At 37.4% G+C, this 22,785-nt stretch overlaps 1 protein-coding gene across 5 annotated transcripts; it reads right to left on the reverse strand.

The window, feature by feature from the left end:
- Positions 1 to 712: 712 nt before the first annotated feature.
- numa1 (nuclear mitotic apparatus protein 1) lies at positions 713 to 22,764 on the reverse strand. 5 transcript variants are annotated; one of them, XM_016509640.1, is made up of 23 exons: positions 22,700 to 22,764; positions 22,084 to 22,133; positions 21,442 to 21,527; positions 21,259 to 21,338; positions 20,462 to 20,547; positions 19,762 to 19,830; positions 19,530 to 19,620; positions 19,274 to 19,434; positions 18,266 to 18,389; positions 18,028 to 18,139; positions 17,127 to 17,244; positions 16,906 to 17,046; positions 16,677 to 16,790; positions 9,353 to 13,921; positions 9,036 to 9,245; positions 8,766 to 8,929; positions 8,389 to 8,674; positions 7,210 to 7,417; positions 5,319 to 5,455; positions 4,908 to 5,243; positions 3,375 to 3,461; positions 2,952 to 3,182; positions 713 to 1,033 (listed from the first exon to the last, which is right to left on the reverse strand). In XM_016509640.1, exons 2-23 carry the CDS (start codon positions 22,123 to 22,125, stop codon positions 1,010 to 1,012), a joined length of 7,476 nt encoding a protein of 2,491 aa, XP_016365126.1. In that variant the 5' UTR covers positions 22,126 to 22,133; positions 22,700 to 22,764; the 3' UTR covers positions 713 to 1,009. The 5 variants fall into 5 exon arrangements, with proteins under 5 accessions (XP_016365126.1, XP_016365125.1, XP_016365121.1 ...); XM_016509639.1 differs by lacking the exons at positions 19,274 to 19,434; positions 19,530 to 19,620; positions 19,762 to 19,830; ... (3 more) ...; positions 22,084 to 22,133; positions 22,700 to 22,764 and adding exons at positions 2,697 to 2,742; positions 2,844 to 2,867 and having other exon boundaries at positions 9,353 to 9,709; positions 10,499 to 13,921; positions 18,266 to 18,398; XM_016509635.1 differs by lacking the exons at positions 19,274 to 19,434; positions 19,530 to 19,620; positions 19,762 to 19,830; ... (3 more) ...; positions 22,084 to 22,133; positions 22,700 to 22,764 and adding exons at positions 2,697 to 2,742; positions 2,844 to 2,867 and having other exon boundaries at positions 18,266 to 18,398.
- Between the last annotated feature and the right edge of the window lie 21 nt (positions 22,765 to 22,785).

Consider the following 22,785-nt stretch of genomic DNA (forward strand, 5'->3'; position numbering starts at 1 on the left):
AAGTTTAAGTTCTTAAACTATGCAAATGTTTCTAATATTAGCATCCCTGTAATAATAATAATACTGCATACATGTGTAGTCTGCTTGTTCATATACAATAATTGGTTACCGGACTATACACTTCAGTTTGAATGCAATCCTCTGATAATCAAGAGCTTGACTGTTAAAAGAACATTAACAGGTAGTTTATCACATCGGAAAACAAATGACAACTCAAATTTCATAAATTCAGATTATGAATCCCAGTAGGAATACTTTTTATTGAACACCTGGTTGTCTGAAGATTTCACACAATCAGCAATTTGATATCTTTTGGTTTTGTTGCATTTCTAGTACGGAACACGTTTACAGTCTCTCATAATCTGCTCAGCTTGTTAACTCATATTGAACACATTTCACATCAATTCTATTAACAAGTTTTATCTGACTGGTACATGCATTATCTCAATTTTCCTGGCAAAAGCTGAAAAATCTTAAAAGATTTTTCTCAAATATTGATGTCTTTAATTGTTCACATTTTAATATACAAGCAGAGTTCTTCAACCTCCAAAATATATCTTGCAGCTGTAAATTTAAATTACACGTTTTAAAAAGGTAAAAAATTATACATCTCATTATATAGCTAATTTATTCTTTATTAAACTCGAATAGCTTTAATTTGATAAAAACAATACATTTCTAAAGCACTGAACATTAAACAGAACTGCGAAAACCACTGTTTCCAAACTTTGCAAACACTCTTAGTGTATATTAACTTTCAATAGAATCTTATCTGCATTCATAAATAAACTGCTTCTATTTAGCAACAGCTGAAAAACCGGTCAAAGATTTGATATAAAAGACTTTATTACAGAACAAGGAATACACTTAAATATTATACAGCCGGTTACATAAACAGGACAGTAATTAAGACCACTGCATCCCATAATAATAAAATAACTTATTTGAAGAGAAAAGAAAAACAAAAAAAGAAAAGGACAGATGGTTTTGGAGTTAAAAATCCTCAAATTTACACCTTAATCCTGATCTTCACCTGAGGAGAGGAAGGAGGAGGAGTCAGGAGATTATTCAATGCATTAAAATACATATGAGAATGAAAGTTAGAAATTACAATTGAAATAGGATGACAAATCACATTTTGAAAGTGAGACACTAGATGTTACTCTAGAATAGATCTGGAGTTACACCAACATCAGAAATGCAGTGAGACCACCACCAAACCTACACAGAACTCAACTGTGATTTTTTTTCTATATCATGTATATTGTTCTACATAGCCTATATTTGCATGTATATCAGTGGACATGACCACTATGTTAATCACATGCAAAAAAAGACAAAAACACACACACAAAAAAAAAACCTGAGCAAACAAATACATGGAGAAACTCAAGTATAGACACACCGCAAAAGGTGAGTTTAGATGTTTACATTTGCTGAGCAATTACTATAGAAATTAACTGATGTGCAGCCATGTAACAACAACTTCAAATGTGGTTAATTTGGTTGGAACTGATCTAATATTTATAATATAATATTACATTTTTATGCAAATACTTAAAAACAAAAGACTAAGCATTATAAGGCCGATGCCAGACTTTTGTGAAACTATTTGCTTCAGTTGAAAAAATTAAGTACATTTAATTTATAGGGTTTTGCATTGAATGTATTATCCAAAAATTACCATAAAAATGTCCTTTTTGCAAAATTTCATGAAATAAAATTAGGTCACACTGGCCACCAAACTCACAAAGCCACAGTTCATTTTAGTGAACTGAATAGTTCACCCAAATATTTGCTGGAAATGTACTCCCTTTCATGCCATTCAAGATGTAGATGAGTTTATTTCTTCATCAGACTTGGAGAAATGCAGCATTTATGATGGACTTGCTCAGCAGTGGATGGGTGCCGTCAGAATGAGAGTCTAAACAGCTGATAAAAACATCACAATAATCCACAAGTAACCCACACCACTCCAGTCCATCAGTTAATGTCTTGTGAAGACAAAAGCTGCGTGTTTGTAAGAAACAAATCCATCATTAAGATGTTTTTTTACTTTAAACTTTTTTTCTGGTTATTTCCTCTATCCATAACATTGCTCTCTCTAATGAAAAAGTCATCTTGTCTGACTCGGGAGAGAAATATGCACAGATCAATTCAATTACTGATTTCAAATAAAAGTGGTCCAAAACATTTCTAAGTAAATATTTTGGTAAATTTTAATGTGAGGACAACAGGTGATGGACTTTTTCCACTGGAGGAAGCGTTATTATGGATTATGAATTTGTCCAGAAGTGACCATTTAAAGTTAAAACATCTTGATGGATTTGTTTTGTTTTTTACAAACAAAAAGCTTTTGTCTTCTCCAGATGTTAACTGCTGGACTGGAGTGGTGTGGGTTACTTGTGGATTATTGTGATGTTTTTATCAGCTGTTTGGACTTTCATTCTGACGGCACCCATTCACTGCAGAGCATCCATTGGTGAGCAAGTGATGCAATACTACATTTCTCCAAACCTGATGAAGAAACAAACTCATCTGCATCTTGGAAGGCATGGGAATGAGTAAATCTTCAGGACATTTTCACGTGTGGGTGAACTGTTCCTTTAACACCAGAGGGTGAGTGAAATAATCCCACAGTGGAAAGACACCTGCAGTGTTAAGCATTACTGCCACACATAACAGCAGACACATACAGTTAAATACTTAGGCACAGATTAGCGGCGTGAGTCACTGTGTTTCCTAAACACACACAGCAAATGCTTTTAATACACCTGCAATTTCGAACCACAAATATTGGAATTTAAAGAAATAAAACATAATTTTGAATGCATTATATTTACCATGGCATGTTCTACCATCTGGGACTGCATATCAGATAATAAGTAAAGCCACATGGTTTTGGTTAATGACTACAGAGAGCGTTTTCCTACACAGAAGTGTTTATTTACCTTTTTGGCATTGGAGGATTTGGGGGATTTGTTTCGGGGAGACTTTCTCAGAGTGGAGTTCAGAGGAGACTTTCCGGCCACCGCCGAACGCAGGGCACGACTGGCCACGGCGGGAGATTTGCGGGTGCTGTTACGCAGCTTGTTGAGGCCTCGCTGCAGCCTGCTGTCACCACGACCGTTGTTCTTTGGAGTATTTACAACACTGAACATCACAGACTGCCTTCGCTCGGCCTGCAGATGAAAGAAAGTGAGAGAAAACAATTATTGTTACTCTATGAAATGCACTCTTTAACAACAACATAATTTATTAAAATTGCTCATGCCAAATTTACTAAAATTTAATTTAATGTTAAGTAAGCAAGTTTACTATCAATTAAAGTCTAGGTTAGTAACAACCACAGACGTCTAATAAAAGTATCTCACCGGCGAGTTTGGAGGTCTGTTTTGACTGTTGCCGAACCTGACTTTAGGTGTCATTGGTCGCGGGAAGCAACTTGCCAACTTCTTCGTCTATGAAAACACCATTACTTGTGAACAACAGTTTTACATTTTAGTAACATTTACAGTTTATTAGATTGGTTTAAAGACATTCAGAACCAATTCTGAAATTCTGGTCCTATAAATTTAGCTTTATTTTTTTCCCCCAAATTCTGTTTGTTTGTTTTTTTTCTATTTCAATTTTTCTGGTTTAGTTTTAATGGTTCAATCTGTTCCCAAATACCTTTTTATCTCTCCCAAATTCTGAGATTTTTTTTCCATTTTAATTTTTCTGGATTCTGTTTTAATGGTTTAATTAAACTTTAATAAACAGAAAGCATGTCTAAAAAAATTGAATTCATTGAATTAACTTTTTTTTTTTTTTTTTTATCTTTTATGATAATAGGGTCCTATGTTTTATTTTTCTATAAATCCAGTGTTGTCCATTTAAATTTTTCTGGATTTATAATTTAATACACATTTATCATAAAAAATAGTGTTCATCAAATATTAACCATTTGATTAATCTTTTAAAATTTAGTCAAATGAAAATTTAACAATTTATAATTTTAAAATTCCTTTGGTTAAAATTTTTTTTTTTTTTGCAAACAAATCAAAACAATTAAAAAAAATAGTGTTATTAAGATTATTAAAGGGGTGGTTCGTTGCGATTTCACTTTTTTAACGTTAGTTAAGCTATGAGAAGTGTTAAACATGGACGCGCATACAGTTGCCATACTGTATTATAGCTTTAATCAGGATAAAACCGTATATTAAAAGCTAACAGAAGCAGTAGCATTTACAAATAACAGAGTATCTAAAAGTATGAGACAACAACAAACATAAAACATAGGCCTACCATTAAAAGCCGTGCTTGCACAGGTTCTGCACGATTCTCTTCAATAATATCCTCTGCTTCTCAATCGGGCTCAAACTGATAAGCGATATTAAGGACGCCGTTGTTTACAATGCAACCGGAGCACATGCACCTGAGGTGAGGGGCGGGCCGTTTAGACGTGCACTAGAGGTGGTTTAGCCAATCACAACACACTGGGCTAGCTAACCAATCAGAGCCCATCGCCTATTTCTGAGGGCGGGGCTTCATAAAAGCAGAAAATGATCAGCGCGTTTCTCAGAGAAGGGACAGAGCGGTGTGGAATAAAGGTAAATTATGTGAAATTTTTTTTAAAAAACAAAGCATTAACACGTTAGACTGCACACAATCAAGCCTAGAAAAAAAAACAGTGAACCACCCCTTTAAAACAATTTTTAGAGGATTACTCTAAGTATTACTCTGAGAATTAAAATCTATTGTACAATAGTCATATATGTGTCACATTTTCTTTGTTTTATTTTAAAGGTTGTTGTGAAGAAGTGACTCTCAGAGCCGCTCAATCAACTGGGGTCAATACTTGCCCCTTCATATTTCCTTAAATAAACATTTATTTAGTCTAAACAGGTTTTTTTTTTTCCTCATACCTCAGGTGTGTCTGGGCCTTGCAGTTGAGAGCCGGGGCGTTTGGGAGCCAGCGGGCTGCGTTTATTTTCTGAAGCACGTAGGTTTGAGCTTGTTTTTGTGTGCTGAGCGGACCGGTGAGCAGCAGTGCTGGACCGGATCTGACCCGGCAACATGGTGGCGCGCTGGGGCTGGGAGATGGCAGAGCACTGGCTCGAACTTGGCGCAAGGGAGAAGCGGCGAGTGTTCAGGGACTCCTGGATCTCACATGGCATCATGGATGCACGTCGGATCGTCTCATCTGGGTCACCCATTCGCAGGTCCTCATCCGTTACAGTGAATGAGGGTCCCAGACTGGGCTGTCGAGGCAGAACGATAGTTTGACTCTGGTCTTCTACAAACAATGCAACAAAAGCAAACTATTCCAAGCTTACCCTGGACTCTAGAGGGTAGCTGCTCTTCAAGTGAGGCAGACAGGCTTTGTTTCGCGCCTGTAGTTCTGCGATGCGCATCCAGTCATCTGCAGCATGTTCAGGTTCATTCTCTGCTCCAATACAGAACGTGCTGGTGGCTACACAACACACAAAATAAGTTATTATATTACTATTATATTAAAGGGATAGTTCACCCAAAAATGAAAATTCTGTCATTAACTACTCACCCTCATGTCGTTCCAAACCCGTAAGACCTCCGTTCATCTTCAGAACACAAATTAAGATATGTTTGATGGAATCTGAAAGCTCTCTGACCCTCCGTCCAGAAACGTAGCAAGGAGATCGGTAAAATAATTCATGTGACATCAAGGGTTCAACCGTAATTTTACGAAGCAACGAGAATACTTTGTGTGCAAAAGAAAGAAAGAAAAAAAAACGACTTTATTCAACTATTTATCTCCTACGCGTCACCCTGGTGCCATTTTAGAGAGTATCCACTGAACGTAAACATTGATGCGGAGGAGACGAATTGTTGAATAAAGTCGTTTTTTTCTTTTCTTTTGCGCACAAAAAGTATTCTCGTACGGTTGAACCCCTGATGTCACATGGATTCCGTTTCTGGACCTTGATTGTGTAAGGACACTTGCTGTCTATGGGAGGGTCAGAGAGCTCCTCAGAATGCATCAAAAATATCTTAATTTGTGTTCCGAAGATGATGTCTTACGTGTTTGGAATGACATGAGGGTGAGTAATTAATGACAGAGCTTTCATTTTTGGGTGAACTAACCCTTTAAGTTATTGTACATAAGTTACACATCAATATTACTATAAAATATTAATTATATTTATTATTACAATAATTTAAACAAGAATATTAAAATAAGAAATATTAATATTCGCATAGCCTTAAATAGCAGCCTTTACAATTTAATAAATCACAATAAGCCATACTGCAATTTCGCTTTTTATTTTGTAAAAAATAAATAAATAAATAAATTTGTTACTTAATAAAAACATTTGTCATTTAATTTAACTTTTGTACTAAAAAAACAAACTAAATCTGAAATAAAATTTATATTTTATCATATAACACAAAAAATATAGAAAATATAAACTAATGAAAAATATAAATAAAAACTATAACAGTATCTCAATGATACTAAAATGTCACTGGTAATCCACAAAATTAACTGTCAGAGATGCAAACAGGTAAGGGGGAAAAAAGGTGAGAACCGGGGGCATGCTCCATATGGAATTTTTTTTTTTTTTAAGATATTTGTTTTACAAGGTATTTTTTAAAATATGTTTTATTACCTTATATGTCCAAAACTGTGATTTTTCACACACAAAAAAATAACATCTTGTTGCAACATTTTACAAAAATCAAGATTGAATATATTTGGTCAAAATCCCATGTTATAAAAGATGAAGTGCTATGCAGGCTATTTAAGACAATATTGGCTGATTAGACCTAAAATGCAAAATGTTTGTCCTCTCTCTCTTCCCTGTTCCCACATCTCAGACCTCAAATACATAAAATATTACCCTTTTTAGATAGTTTAGTAAAGAGTGAAGAAAATACTATATAAAACTTACTAGCAGTTGCCAAGTGGTTATCAGTCTTACTTTTCCAATACAAATAAGACCAGTTCACCTTTTCATAACTGAATATAAAAAGTTATGACCAGTCTGCAACTGGCCCTAGTTCTTTATTTACCTTGTAAGATCACAAGTACCCTCTCCCCCCCCTCCCCATAAAACACTTTCTCATTGGATCTAAGCAAATCTCATAGGTGACCTATTTTGATCTCAAAAAAGTGAGTTGTCACCTAAAGGTGAGGAGTTTGCATCTATGAACTGTAAGCAATGAGGTCTAATGACAACATTTCACCTCTTGGTGGGACAACGTTGTGCACAGTGCTTCTGCGATATCCAGGCAGACGCTGAAGGGTGTCTGCTTTTGATAAAGTTGCTGTAGCACTTTCCTCTGAGAGGTCCATGGAGAATGGCCGTGAATGTTGAACTGCCAAGTTGGGCTGAGATCGGGCCGAGTGCAAACTAGAAAATGACTCATCGCCTTCAGCACTTCCTGATGTTTTCTAAACAAGCAAGAATAAAAGAACAAATAACACTTTAGAACCTTTGCGACCCAGTACTAGAGAAAAAAAAAAGAGAGACCTGATCTAGGAGCCACAAACAGTAGTAGTACTAGTCAAAGAGCATTTTAAGACAAGTCAGTTTACTAGGGATGTAATGATTCACTCAACTCACAATTGATATGATTTACGATAATGATTTCACAATACAATTTTCTCACTATTTTTTTTACAAAAAATTAGTTTTACGACAAATTATAAAAAGGTGCTGCACATTTCTTTGCGAAATTTTAATTGTATATTTTTGAAATCTGAATGAGAGCGCAGTTTCACTCTCTGACAGCAGGTGGCACTTATGGAACAGCAGCGATACAGCATTTCCTTAGTTACTGCTGTAAACAAAACAGTGCTTATAACTACTACTTTAATATGCATTATACAGAGGCAAGAATAAAAGAAAACATCACGTAAACTTTTCTGAAGTCAGTCTGTTCCCCTCAGACATATATTCATATAAACCCCAACTATATCGCGATTCGTCTAACATCTCAACCGACTTGAATCGTCACATTTTTATTGATTTTCAACTGGCTTGGGATGCATCATTACATCCCTACAGTTTTCTTACCGGGCCCCTTTGGGAAGCTATATTCAGTCGTGCAAATACAACTTCAATCTACTTCAATGTGGAAAGAGCAAAATCTCATAAAATGCTTGCCAAACTCATATTTAAAAGAAAAATTTCTTATCAGCAATAGCACCTGACAGGAACTGTCTCATAAATGTTGTTTCTTATGCTCAAATAGCTTAAAATAACATATATTCCAGGTTGGTTCAGCCAAAGTTTCATGTGAAGACCTGACAGTGATTTTGCTGATTGGCTCTAATTTGGAAGGTGGGACTTACTTTACAAATAACTTTTTTTTTAACCCAATAAAGTGCAGAAGGCAAGTAGGAGGCTGTACATTTCCTACCTTAACCATGGTGAGGTTGATAACCTGCATAGTACGATGCCTGCGAGCCGAAGCGGTGAGCTTCTTTGCAGAGTCAACCACAAGATCGCCAATGGAAGTGATGCTGGACTCTAGTTTGTGCTCAAAAGCATTGTTGTAGTCCCCTTTACGCTTGATGCCTTGATGACTCATTGGGGTGAAGTAGAGAGTCTCCAGGGATTCAGCCCCCAAGGCACGACGTTTAGCGGCCAAACGCTCAGAACTACGTACCAGTGGAGTGCTGGATTCACCCGGTATTGCCGAACGACTACCAAATTGGGAAAAAATGTACGATGACAATGCATGAATTACCTGGAATACAATGTGAGAAGCTTTTATGATTAGGTTCATTGCACTACCTATTAGCGTTGAGCGAATCGTTCAGCTCAAACTCCAAGCTGTCTGTACTGGTGTCCTGCTGTTTCTCCTGGACTCTGGTGTACAGACTTTCTCTGTGTCTCATGTTCTCTTTGTCATTGGTCATCTTCTTCTGCTCTCGCAGTTGCCTGTCAGCAAAGTCCACCTACGACAAGCACACAATTAGACATGAAACTGGACAGGAAACTCAAAATTCAAAGCTTGATTCAGTCTCATTTCCACATTCTTTAAATATTAAACAGTAAACTAACTTGTGCTTCCAAGCTTTTCACTTTGGCCGCAAGGTCCTTCTCCTTGGTGCTCGCCTGGTCTAGTTCCATGCGAGCCAGTGTCAGTTCCGTCTCCAGATCTTTGACTTCCCTCTTGCTGGCCTCCAACGAGTGCTCAAGAGTTTTGTTCAGCTCCTGAGCCTCCACCAGCAGCTGCTTTTTACCGTTGTAGTGATTCTTGGCCTTCTCCACCTGAAGAAGTGTAGCAAGAGATGTCAAACTGGAGGTTGTCCAAAACAAATTCTCAGAAACATAAATACTCGTGAAAGAAACAAAGAAAGATCTAATTCAAAACAGACCTGTGCTTTGTAGTGCTCTACTGCTTCCGACTTTGTCTTCAGCTGCTCCAGGAGTTCCTGATTCTGTTCCTCCCACTTTTGGGAAGCCTTTTTACGAGCAAGAATGGAACCATTTTGCTCCTCCACCTTCAACTCCAGCTCAGCTCGAATCTTCTGGGAGGCGTCACACTCCCTCTGGAGAGACTGGTTGAGAGAACTCAGGCGGTCCTTTTCTTGCCTCAGCATCTCCATATTCTGCTGGAACCCATCAAGTTGACGTTTGTCGGCATTAAGCTCAACAATCCTCTTCTCCAGATCTTCCTTTGAGTGTTGGATCTCAATTACATCTTTCTCCTTTTGTTGGCACAGCAGTTCCATCTTCCTCAGCTTCTGATCCAAAGTCTGAAGAAGTTGGTATTTGTCTGAGACGTCATGACTGGTAGTTTCTAGTCGTCTCTGTAGGATTACAACCTTCTCTTCCAGCACTCTGCAGAGATCATCTTCAGACTGTTTGGCCCTTAACTGCTGATCATTTATTTCATCTTTAAGACAACTTATTTGAGCTTCCCTTTCCGAGGCAAGAGTGGAGGCCTGTAGTATTTTAGCCTGAAGTGCACTTACATCCTTCTCAAGCTCCCGAGCCTTTTCTTTAAGGTTCTCTTGCTCACAAACCTCCTTTTTAAGCAACTGAACTTTAGATTCCTTCTGAGAAGCTGTAGTTGTCAACTCTGCCACTTGCATCTTAAGACCAACCAATTTGTCCTTCAATGTGTTGCGTTCAACCTCTAAAACAGAAATCTCCTGTCGCTTCTGCACTTCATTTTCTTGGTAACTTCGGATTTCATCTTTGAGAGAGGTTACTTGTGTTGATAGGTTGTCTCTTTCCTTTCTCACAATTTCCAAATTCTGCTGGTACTCCTCAAGTTTTTGTTGTTTCTCAACAAGAAGCTCACCAATCCTCTTCTCCAGGTCTTCCTTTGAGTGTTGCATCTCAAGGACTTCAGTTGAGAGGGTTTCTCTTTCCTTTCTCACCATTTCCAAATTCTGCTGGTACTCCACCAGCTGTTGTTTCTCAACAAGAAGCTCACCAATCTTCTTCTCCAGATCTTCCTTTGAGTGTTGGATCTCAAGGACATCTTTCTCCTTTTGTTGGCACAGCAGTTCCACCTGTTTCAGCTTTTGATCCAAGGATTGCAAAAGATGGTCTTTGTCTGAGACGTCACAACTGGTAGTTTCTAGTTGTCTCTGTAGGGTTGTAATCTGTTCTTCAAGCACGCTGCGGAGATAATCTTCAGACTGTTTGGCCCTTAACTGCTGATCATTTATTTCATCTTTAAGACAACTTATTTGAGCTTCCCTCTCAGAGGCAAGAGTGGAGGCCTGTAGTATTTTAGCTTGAAGTTCTCTTACATCTTTCTCAAGCTCCTGAGCCTTTTCTTTAAGGTTCTCTTGTTCGCAAACCTCCTTTTGAAGCAACAGAAGCTCAGATTCCTTCTGAAAAGCTGTAGTTGTCAACTCCGTCACTTGTGACTTGAAAGTAGACAGGTTCTCCTTTATTGTGTTGCGTTCAACCTCTAAAACAGAAATCTCCTGTTGCGTCTGCACTTCTTTTTCCTGGTAATGTCGGATTTCATCTTTGAGTGAGGTTACTTCAGTTGACAGGCTGTCTCTTTCCTTTCTCACTGTTTCCAAATTCTGCTGGCACTCTACCAGCTGTTGTTTCTCAACAACAAGCTTGCCAGTCTTCTTCTCCAAGTCCTCCTTTACCTGATGGACATCTTTCTCCTTTTGCTGGCACAGCAGATCCATTTTCTTCAGCTTCTGTTCCAAAGTCTGCAGAAGTTGGTCTTTGTCTGAGACGTCTCGACTGGCAGTTTCCAGTTGTCCCTGAAGGGATTCAACCTTCTCTTCTAGCACTTTGCAGAGATCATCTTCAGACTGTTTAGCCTTCAACTGATCTGTCAACTGATCTTGAAGAGAATTAACACAAGCCTCCCTCTCAGAGGCTAGTGTGGAGACCTCTAGGATTTTAGCTTGAAGTTCATTAACCGTTATCTCAAGTTCCTCACGCTTGGCAGTCTCAAGCTCCCGTGCCTTTTCTTTAAGACTCTCTTGCTGGTGAAGCTTGTCTTGAAGCAAGACAAGTTCAGAATGTTTCTGAGAAGCTGCAGTTGTTTCCTCCACCAACTTCTTCTCAAGGACAGCCATGTTCTCTTTTAACATGTTGCGTTCAACCTCTAAAACGGACATCACCTGTTGCTTCTGCACTTCAGTGTCCTGGTAGCCACGAATTTCCTCTTTAAGAGAAGTTACTTCAGTTGACATGTGGCCTCTTTCCTTCCTTAATATTTCCAAATTATTCTGGCACTCAGAAAGCTGTTGTGTCTCAACATGTAACACAACAATCCTCTTCTCCAGTTCTTCCTTTGCTTGATGCGTTTCAAGGACATCTTTCTCTTTTTGAAGGAAAAGCCCTTCCATCTCTTTGAGCTTTTGATCCAAAGAGCCCAGCAGTTTGTCTTTATCCACAGCACAACGATTGACTGTATCCAGTTCTCCTTGTAGTGTGCCAACCTTCTGCTCCCATTCTTTGCGAAGATCATCTTCAGACTGTTTGGCACGCGATTGTTGATCCTTCACCTCATTTTGAAGGGAAATTACTTGAGCCTCTCTCTGAGAGGCAAGAGTGGAGAACTCTACAATTTTGTCCTGAAGCTCATTCACCTTTTTCTCAAACTCTTCACGCTTGACTGCCTCAAGCTCCAGAGCTTTTTCTCTTAGGGTCGCTTGATGGGAAAGCTCCTGTTGAAGCAAGAGGAGTTGAGATTCCTTTTGGGGAGCTGTATTCGTCACCTCCACCAACTGGTTCTGAAGAGCAGACAAGTTTTCCTTCAAAACATTGTAATCAGCCTGTAACACAGACATTTCTTGTTGGGAACGGCAGATTTCTTCTTGGAGAGATGATACCTGAGTGGACAGATGGTCTCTTTCTTTTTTCAGCATTTCTAAATTCTGCTGGCACTCATCCAGTTGTTGTTTCTGCTCAATAATCCTCCTTTCCAGGTCTTCCTTTGCTTGGTGCATCTCAGTAACATCTTTCTCTTTTTGTTGGCACAGCAATTCCACCTGCTTCAGCTTCTGATTTAAAGACTGCAGAAGATGGTCTTTGTCCGCAGCATCGTGATTGGCAGTATTTAGTAGTTCCTGTAGATTTCCAATCTTCTCCTTCAGCTCATTACGTAGATCATCTTCACACTGCTTGGCCCTCAATTGTTGATCCTTCATCTCATCTTGAAGAGAACTCAGACAAGCTTCTCTCTCTGAGACAAGAGAGGTTACCTCCAGGATTGTGGCCTGAAGCTCACTCACAGTCCTCTCAAGCTCCTCACGACTGGCTTTCTCAAGCTCCTGAGCTTTTTCTCTCAGGGTTTCTTGATGACAAAGCTCCTGTTGAAGCAAGTGGAGCTCAGATTCCTTCTGTGAAGCTGTAGCTGTCACCTCAGCCAACTGGTTCTTAATAGAAGTAATGTTTTCCTTCAACACATTGTGTTGTGCCTCTAAAACAGACAATTCTTGCTGTTTCTGCACTTCATTTTCACTGTAACGGCAGATCTGCTCTTTAAGAGATGTTACCTCCACTGACAGAACCAGCATCTCTTCTTGTTTTTCTGAAGCAATTGAAGAAGCAGAGTCAAGCTCTTGTTGAAGTTTCTTAACAGTGTCCTCATGCTCTTTGTGATTTGATTTGATCATTTCATTTATTTCAATATTGTGTTCCTTTACAAGCTTCAGCTCATGGCCTACATTGTCATACTCGCTCCTCAGATTTCTGATTTCTTCATCTTTTAGGGAAATCTGTTGGGACAGATCCAGAATTTGTGTTTGGAGGCTCTTGATTTCGGTCAAAGCCTGACTAACCTTGTTCTCCTCCTCTGTTTTCTCCTGTCTGAGAATATTTATTTGCTGCTGAAGGTCTCCAGTGGACTGCAGATGCTCATCAAGACCTTGCTGCAATGTGCATGCCTTCTTTTTCAGGGATTCATTTTCTTGCACCACTTTCTGATGCTCTTCCAGCTTCTTCTCATAATCCTGAACTGTGGCTCTGGCACTTTGCAAGTCAACAATAAGGGCATTCAGAGCATCCTGCTGTGATGCTCTTTCCACTTCCAAACCCTGGATCTCAGCATGCAAAGCGTGAACCATCTTATCTAAAGAGGCTACCTTCCCCTCCAGCTCTTCTCTCTGTTGGCGAAGGTCTGCAGAGATTTTGATCTCTGCTGTCAACTGCACTTCCACCTGTTGCAGGCGAGAAACGTCACTTTCCAGAGCTGATATTTGTGTGGTGAGCATTTCCTTCTGTGTCCGTAAAGCCTCCTGCAGTGTTTCTCTCTCCAAACGAATGCTATTGATGGACTGCTCTAGATCGAACACCACCATTTGGAGTCTTTTGGTTTCCTTTTCAAAAGAGCCTCTCTCCTCAGCCAACAAAGCCTCAACTTCTGCCTTCTCCTTCTCAAGACGGGAAATAGTATCCTGAAGCTGAGCGAGTTTAAGAGTCAGATCTGCCAACTCCTGTTTAAGCTTCTCCCACTGAGAAAATCAAAAGAGATAAAAAAAAATGTTAGTCAAAACTAGACAACTCCAGTAAAATGTTTTCAGCTCAGTATTAAACTGTTGTATCTTATAATATTTCTAATTTCACAGTGAATCCATGAACTGGTACTGCAAGAACATGATGTGAACTTCAGACTCTGATTAAACAAGCTTGTATTTTTATTTTTTACCGTCTTGTATTTAAACTAAAGGCAGAGCTAATTACTGATGAAAATGTTAAATAAATTTTGTTTGATATTGAAGACAAGGTGAAAAATGTGCATCTTAACGATGATTAATAAATGATTATAATGAAAACATACAGTTAATGAAATGACTAGAAAAATATTAATAATTGACTAGAAATTAACTCAGATTGGTAAATGCTGTAGAAATATTGGAAATGTTAGGTCATGTTAATCTTATTTAGCCAGCAGCCATATCATCCTACAACCCAAGACTGGTTGCCCACTGAAGCTAAGCAGGGTTGAGCCTGGTCAGTACCTGGATGGGAGACCTCCTGGGAAAACTAGGTTGCTGCTGGATGAGGTGCTAGTGAGGCCAGCAGGGGGTGCTCACCCTGTGGTCTGTGTGGGTCCTAACGCCCCAGTATAGTGATGGGGACACTATACTGTCAAAAAGCACCGTCTTTTGGAAGAGTTGTTAAACCGAGGTCCTGACTCTCTGTGGTCATTAAAAATCCCAGGATGTTATTCGAAAAGAGTAGAGGTGTGACCTCGGCATCCTGGCCAAATTCGCCCATTGGCCTCTGATCATCATGGCCTCCTAACCAGCCCCATATGTACTGATCTCCTCTCCACCAATAAGCTGGTGTGTGGTGGGCATTCTAGCGCACTATGGCTGCCGACGCATCATCGAAGTGGATGCTGCACACAGGTGGTGGACGAGGAGATACCCCCCTCACCAGTGTTGGGCAGTAGCGTCGTTACAAGTAGTGACGCTACTAGCTTAACTACATTTCTCAGTAGCGTCGCCGTTTTCTTAATCAAATAGCTTTTCAGTAGCGAAGCTCTTTATTTGATCAAGTAGCACGGTAGCGTCAACAAAAGCTACATTATCCAAAGCATTTCTGAAACTCAAGCTCAAATCGGAAATATAACTGCTAAGGATCACTGATCCTGGACCAGTAAAAGTGACGCCACCGCCACTAAACCTCGTAACTCCATTGGCTCTTCAAACTGTCAGTCAAACCTCATTATTCCTCCCGCCTCTCTTGTGAATGAAGTGCGGCGTACAGTTTGAAGCATCTCAGCTTCTTTGCAGTCTGAAGGTAAATAAAGAACTGTTGATTCAATAAGTACAGCGTTTTCTTTACTCAAGAAACACTATATTTATAAAGGCTAATGTTTTTTTTTGTATTTGAGGAGCGGAGATGAGTGTCTTATCATTTGTCATCAAGTCACAGTCAAATAGCTTGTGCGAAGCGCTGAATCTTTTATAATATGATACTTTGGCCAAATAACAGAAATAACAGAGCGCCCACATAGCAACAGAAAACTGTGCAACCTGCAAGTTCATGAAAATGTAAATGCGATGCCCGTACTGCCTTTGATGTGGCGTTACTGACGGGAAAAAACATTCGCTGGTCAAAAGCTTCGTATTTGAACTTGATTTTGGTGAAATGTTAATAATATAATGACACATGCAACAATGCAAATAAACGTAGCCTAAGTTATCCTATTTGTAGACCTATGCATCTATATGGTAACACTATACAATAAGATTTCATTAATGTTAACTAATGTATTAACTAACGTGAGCATACAATCAACAATACATTTAATACAGTATTTATTAATCTTTGTTAATGTTAGTTAATGAAAATACAGTCATTCATTGGTAGTTCATGTTAGTTCACAGTGCATTAACTAATGTTAACAAACAACTTTTGATTTTAATAATGCATTAGTAAATGTTACAATTAACATTAATAAATGCTACAGAAGTATTGTTCATTCTTAGTTCATGTTAACTACACTAGTTAACTAATGTTAACTAATGAACCTTATTGTGAAGTGTTACCATTTATATTAATGTATCTATATACAATAAAGCCACAATACCAACTACCAATAGGAGGTTTCTGGCTGACAGCAAAAATTAATTTTGCCTGTGTCACAATATGAGGTAAATCCGGCCCTGTACGTGATACTGATTTGTGTTGCCAAATTGGTTTGGAACAGTTGTTGAATAAACAACTAAACTGAACTATTATGCCTGTCTATCTGCTTGACTGACAGTTTTATTGATCACTGAGAGAGCATTGACTTGTTATGATGTTGGTTCAAAAAAATAGCTTAGATGTAGTAAACTACTTTTGCCAAGTTGCTGTAGCTTAGCTTGCTACATTTCCCAGGGCTATAGCTTTAGTGTAGTGAAGCTTAATTTAATGAAGAGTAACTGTTAGCTTAGCTCACTACATTTTTCAAGAGTGCTCAGAAAAGCGCTATATAAATGTAATGAATTATTATAATTATTATTATTATTTTTATTGTTGTACTAATAAGTCAGATTTGCAACAACGTAACCATAATATTACACATAAAATTTTGTGATGCAAAAAAGGATGCAAATGAACTTGAACTTAAGTAACAGTCACATTGTGAATGCACTCTTTCTGCAACATCAAACTAAAGTGCAGAAATCAAATAACTATAAATAACAAAATATTAAAATTTGTCAAAAAAATATATATATTTAAAGAAATTTACAGATAGACAGAACATCTCACCTCTATGATGGGCCCCAAAACCTCTCCTTTCTCTTGAGATTGAGCTTTCAATAGTTCATCCTCCAGAACGGAGATCTTTCCCTGAAGTATCTGAACTTGCTCACTCAGACTCTCCTGCACGAAGAGAACCAAAAAAAAAAAACAGACTCCGATTAATACCAGAGAGTACAAAGAACACAGAACATGATAAGAATAACGATTGCGTTCCAATTGGTAAGTAATGATCTACCTTGTGTGTGACGGCCTCATTTAGCTCCTTCTCCAGAAACTCTTTTCTGCTCTTCCACTCAGTCTGTGCCGATTCGTGAGCCAGTGTGAGTTTGGCAACTTCCTCCTCAGCTCTTGCCAGCTGAGCGAAGGCATTTCGCATCTGATGGGACCAGAGACTGGTAAAAATGATCTGATCATTATTTTTAAGCAGGACTTCAAAACAAAGAAACAGCATTTCACCTGCGCAGTAAGTGTTCCATTCTCCTCTGTCAGTTCATCAATCTTTCTCTCTTTTTGGGAGTTGTCTGTTTTTAAATCTTGGCATTGCTTTAGAACCTCATGCACTCTGTGGAGAAGACTGTACAAGAAAAAAAAGTCACTTTAAACTAGAGCCCGACCGATATATCGTTTTGCCGATTTTAATTGGCCGATATGAGCCTGTCACAGATATATCGGTATCAGCGAATATGCCACCGATATGACATTTTTTTTTACAGAACATAAGACGCAGATAAAATGCTTGTAAATGGTGTAATTACGCGCTCCATTGTTTGCTACTGGCGACCTGGATGAAACGCTTTAAAGGGGTCATATGATGCAATTGGTGGAGATCCGCCGCCGCGTTTGCGAGATAGTGATACCAGCTAACACTTTCACTTCAGTAAGGAGGTCTCTTGTTCATGCAGCAGCATTCAAGCGTTGTCTTATTTGACCATAAGTGCAAGACTTCATCGGAATAAAGTTGAATGAACTTCAATTCAATGGAATTGAATTGAAATAAAGTTGAATAAACTTCAACTTTACTGTTCAGTGCACTGATGTCAGACACATTTTGGATAATAAAGTTTGTTAAATTACATATCTTTGTCACATCATTATAAGTGTTTGATCACCACATTTGAGTGATCATGGCAAAAAATGTGTTTATGTATATATATTCTGTTTATGTATATACTGTATTCTATATATAGAAGCAAACAAATGTTTGGACACACGAATGGGAAAGAGTCCCAACTTTTGACTGGTATTGTACTATAATATACACAAAGAAACCCATATCGGTCGGGCTCTACTTTAAACAAACTTTTTTTATTTTTTATTAATTACTGGAAACCCAAATTTGACCTTTAGTGCACCTCACCTCTCGTTCTTCTCCTGTAGCTCCAGCAATGCGGCATTATGGTCCTTCTCCAGCTCTCCTTGTTCCCGCAGCATTCGCTCCACCCTGTGCTGTAACTGCGAAATCACACCCTCTGTGTGCAAAAGAGAGAGAAAAGTTCAACCAGTTCATACCAGACCACCACATTATGTCTCATTCACTCCAGACAGCATACTAGAATTAAAGGAAACATGGTGATGGATGGGTAGATCTTTTGTACCCTTCTCTGAGATGATGCTGATCTGATTGGCCAGTTCTTTCTCCAGCTCGTCTCTCACGTCTCCCTCACGTGCCAATTCTTTCCGGAGTCTCTTCAGCTGGAAATGCGGCGTGCTCATAACATCCTGCACTGGAGAGCTGGAGATCAAGAACGTAAGAGTATTATTTGGGAATTTATCATTCAGTAAACTATCATATGCAACTCTACATGTTTCCAACATCAAGCAACATTTCGGTCTTCCCTGAAAGCAAAATATTCCAAAATCGGTGAATATTTCAAGCTTAAAATACTATTCTGTCATTGAGTTGCACTTAATCTGTGCATATGTGCAGTTTATGTTGATTACCACAAAAAAGCATTTTTTTTAAGGGAAAAAAATCAAGGTTATGGCAAGGCATTCATAATGGAAGTGAATGGGACCAATTTTGAAGGATTTAAAAGCAGAAAGTTTATGAAGATAAACTCTGTTGTTAAAACTTATAAACATAATATTTGAGCTGTAATCATGTTTAAATAATTTTTACAGTAATTTTAGGATTTACGACATTGCATTTTCATGGCAAAAAAAAGTTGTTTTTAACTTTTACTTTAAAAAAATGTATATAACTTTGTACAGAAAAAGTTAGTAATCCATTTTTTCACAATCAAACGTTTTAACGTTTACAAATGAATTTTCATTGATTTACAAGGAGAGAAAAAGTGGAAATTCATTTGTGGTATTCAATATTATGAAACCAGAATATTCCTTTATATTTTAACATATAAAAAGTAATCTATATTAATCAATAAAATGCTAATTTTAATGTAAATAAATATATTTTCTATTAGCATTGCCGTACTTGTCACCATACATTTACAACTTTTAAAGCAGTGACTCATTTAACCTTTTTTATGGTTTTAGTCAAGAAGCTGCTTTGTCCATTAGGAAAAAAAAAAAAAAAAAAAAAACACTGGACAATCCAGGAAAATGAAAAAATAAACTGGAATTTGGGAACGAATACCACCGACTTCATAGGGCCCTACGTCCGAGCTGGACGCCACTGTACAAAGCTCTTGAAACTGAACTCTGGAAGGCCGTTGGGACCGGCCGACGATCGGAGACTCGTCATCTGTGTATAACAGCGAGCTGCCGCTGCTTCCACTGCTAGAGTTCACAGCGTTCATAAAAGCTACAGAGAGCGTGCATGTGAGAGATAGATGATTAATAGACGAGCATAGATTTAATTTAACATTATCCAATTCACTAAGCAATGTGACTACTTACAGTCTTGGGCTAGAAACTGATCTAGACCTTCGTCTAAAGACAGATCATCAGCATCATCTTTTACAAAATGAAACATGGATGTAACTTCCGACTGACACAGACAGAGAAAGAGATAAATAAGAACCTATGTTAGAGAGTGACAATTTTTAAATTCAATATTTGTTGCAGTAACACTAGATATGGAGCTAAGAAAAGCAAAGCATCTAGTAAGCGATCATTAGTAAACACTCACCTCTACATTTGAATCCATTGGGAGCAGAATGCCCTTTTTAAAAGTGCAGTAACAAAGCAAAAGCGCCACCTGCACACATACATTAACGCAAATAAGTGCACAACATTTGACCTGCATTATCATTAAAGGAACAATTCATCCAAGAAATAAGCTTGGTATAAGTGACCAGTCACAAAAATTTAGAGAACTCAGTAAAGGTCATTTCTTAAATTTTGGTCTGTTCCTCATACAAAGCTTCAGAAAACTTAGAATATAGGAGAGTAAGTCAGTCATATGAACCACTTTAATGTTGCCTTTTTTATTCAAGCTTGACAACATGCGAGTACATAATGAGATGATTTAGTTTTTGTTATGCAAAAACATTTCCAAACATGCAGCATAAGTACAAAGCTATGATTAGCATGTCATTTTCAATGGGTTTACAATCTTTTTGATACCACAGACCCCAAATATGATCACTCATGCAATCGCCCATCCTAATTATTGTTTTACAGTATTGTTAATGTATTATAATAATATTATTAATGTATTGCTTAATGTAATTTTATTACTTATTTTTCACCTATTACTATCTAATTTTAAGTAATTTTATAACCTATTTAATGTATTTACTTTGACATCATTTTATAATAATTTTCATTTATTTAATGTTTTTATTTATTTAGTTTGAAAACCCCTGATTTAGAGCACAAATTTAAACCTTAGCAAGCTGAAGCTCCAGGTCAATCCCTCCACTGATCTTCTGTAAGATGAGGGAACTTTGTCTTTTGGTGAGGTGAAAATCATCTGCACATGTAAGACAGAAGTTGTAAGCAAGGAAATATTATCTTTAAAATAGGAACATTTATATATTTCAAGCATAAAAAAAATACACACATATACACATCTATAGGGTCACACACACATATATATATATATATATTCTACTAAATAGTGAGCAAAGGGTCTGAATACTTAGGACCGTGTGATATTTCAGTTTTTCTTTTTTAATAAATCTGCAAAAATGTCAACAATTCTGTGTTTTTCTGTCAATATGGGGTGCTGTGTGTACATTAATGAGGAAAAAAAAATAACTTAAATGATTTTAGCAAATGGCTGCAATATAACAAAGAGTGAAAAATTTAAGGGGGTCTGAATACTTTCCATACCCACTGTATATATATAAATGTAAATAAAATTGCTGTATCTTGCATATCATGCAAATGTTAAAGGACATGGTCATGACAGGAGGAGAGATTACAAATAGTCACTTTCAAGTGCCTTTCCATAATGCTTTTCAAAATAATTAGGACTAGACACAAAAAAATATATATTCTGTGTTAATCAACATTTATGCAACAAATACTGTCAACAGAGCATAATTTGTCACTACTAAAACTTTTCTCATTCATTTCATAAAGCGTCCAATCGAGCATTATTATCTATGACAGCTGATGCAAAGCCAGGGATGCAGAACATATGCATCAAATTGTAAAAAGACAACATTTTGAAACTCACCATGCAAAACACTGAAAATGATTTCCACTTTCTTGTAAAGGGATAAAGTCTTAAAATCCTCAGTGCTCTCCGTGCCCCTTCTAAAGCAACAGATAAAGCATTTGTCATTAGTAAACCGGGTTAGTGCTAGTTATAAAGGTATTTCCATATTTACCATCCAAGAATCTCAAAATGGCAACTCACAGTTTGAAGCAGATCTTCAGGAGTCTAATCCCATCTCTCAAGGGAACGAACTCGCAGACATGCTTCTCTGGAAACACGGTATTCATCTGTCAAAAGAACAACAGTCACTACAAACATCTTAAAGAAGAAACATTTAAGTGTTTTAGACTATAAAACCAACAAAATAACTGTGACTAACAATATATTTTATTTGTCAGTTCTTTGAGTATGTTAAAGGGGTCATATGATGCGATTTCATTTTTTCCTTTCTCTTTAGAGTGTTACAAGCTCTTGGTCTAACAATATACACACTACAGTTCAAAAGTTCAGTAAATTTTTATTATTTCTTTTTTTGAAAGAAATTAAAAGTTTTATTCAGCAAGGATATGTTACATTTTTAAGAAGTGATAGCAAAGATTTATATTGTTAGATAAGATTTATATTTTGAATAAATGCTGTTCTTTTTTACTTTTAATTCAACAAAGAATCCTAAAAAAAGTAATCGCAGTTTCCCAAAAAATATTTGGCAGCACAACTGTTGCCAACATTGATAATTCTAATAATAAATCAGCATATTAGAATGATTTCTGAAGGATCATGTGACACTTTATACTGGAGTAATGGCTGATGGAAATTCAGCACAAAACTGGATGACACTCTTACCCATGCCAAGAGCGGTCCCGCCTTGTTCATATTAAACTTCATGGCGGACTCTATAAAAAACATATTTTGAAATTATACTACAGCAAATACGGTGGAGAGAAGAAACAAAATGTTTAATATTCAGTGACACAGTCCTACCTGGAAAACATCACACAGACTAATAAGTGTGCTTAATGTTTACACTTATTAGATTGTTAGACTTCTGGATAAGATACTATAACAGGCCAAAGTGAACATTTGTAAGGATACAGCATAACATTTGTATACTTTAATGGTCATAAAATTATCACATGTTTTAAAACCAAATTAAAATAAAACACACATATATTGTAAAATATGGTGCATATCAATAGCCTTTATATAAACTTGCCAAAGTGTTATCCAGTGCAAATAAACGCAATATAACAATATCTGCTGCAGTATAATTACATTCAACAAGTTAAGTCAAGTGTGTTTTGATTTGTTTGTTTACGTTACTCTGTAAGTTAACATTTTGCCCGCTAACTTTCTCGCAGTTTAAACTAGTACATATCATCGTGGTATAAACACTGCCCTCCTAAAACGCCATATAACGCTGAAAATAATTATTATACAATAATGAATTAAATGTTTTTACCGTGATTTCAGGGTGAGATGAAGCAAGGACAAACATCGAAACACTGGCTGAGACGTTTTCAAATTCAAACTCACAGCGTTGACTGT

The sequence above is a fragment of the Sinocyclocheilus rhinocerous genome, unplaced genomic scaffold (assembly GCF_001515625.1).
Source record: "Sinocyclocheilus rhinocerous isolate Xijiao unplaced genomic scaffold, SAMN03320098_v1.1 scaffold2912, whole genome shotgun sequence".
In the NCBI taxonomy this organism is placed as follows: Eukaryota; Metazoa; Chordata; class Actinopteri; order Cypriniformes; family Cyprinidae; genus Sinocyclocheilus; species Sinocyclocheilus rhinocerous.

What these genes read in the sequence shown, in the direction of transcription:
- numa1 (XM_016509640.1), bottom strand. Translation starts at nt 22,125, where the DNA reads ATGAAGTTTAATATGAACAAGGCGGGACCGCTCTTGGCATGG. An exon ending in GCTACCCTCTAGAGTCCAGG is followed by an intron (nt 5,244 to 5,318) that starts GTAAGCTTGGAA and finishes CTGCCTCGACAG; the next exon opens with CCCAGTCTGGGACCCTCATT. An exon ending in AATCCTCCAATGCCAAAAAG is followed by an intron (nt 1,034 to 2,951) that starts GTAAATAAACAC and finishes TCCTCTCCTCAG; the next exon opens with GTGAAGATCAGGATTAAGGT.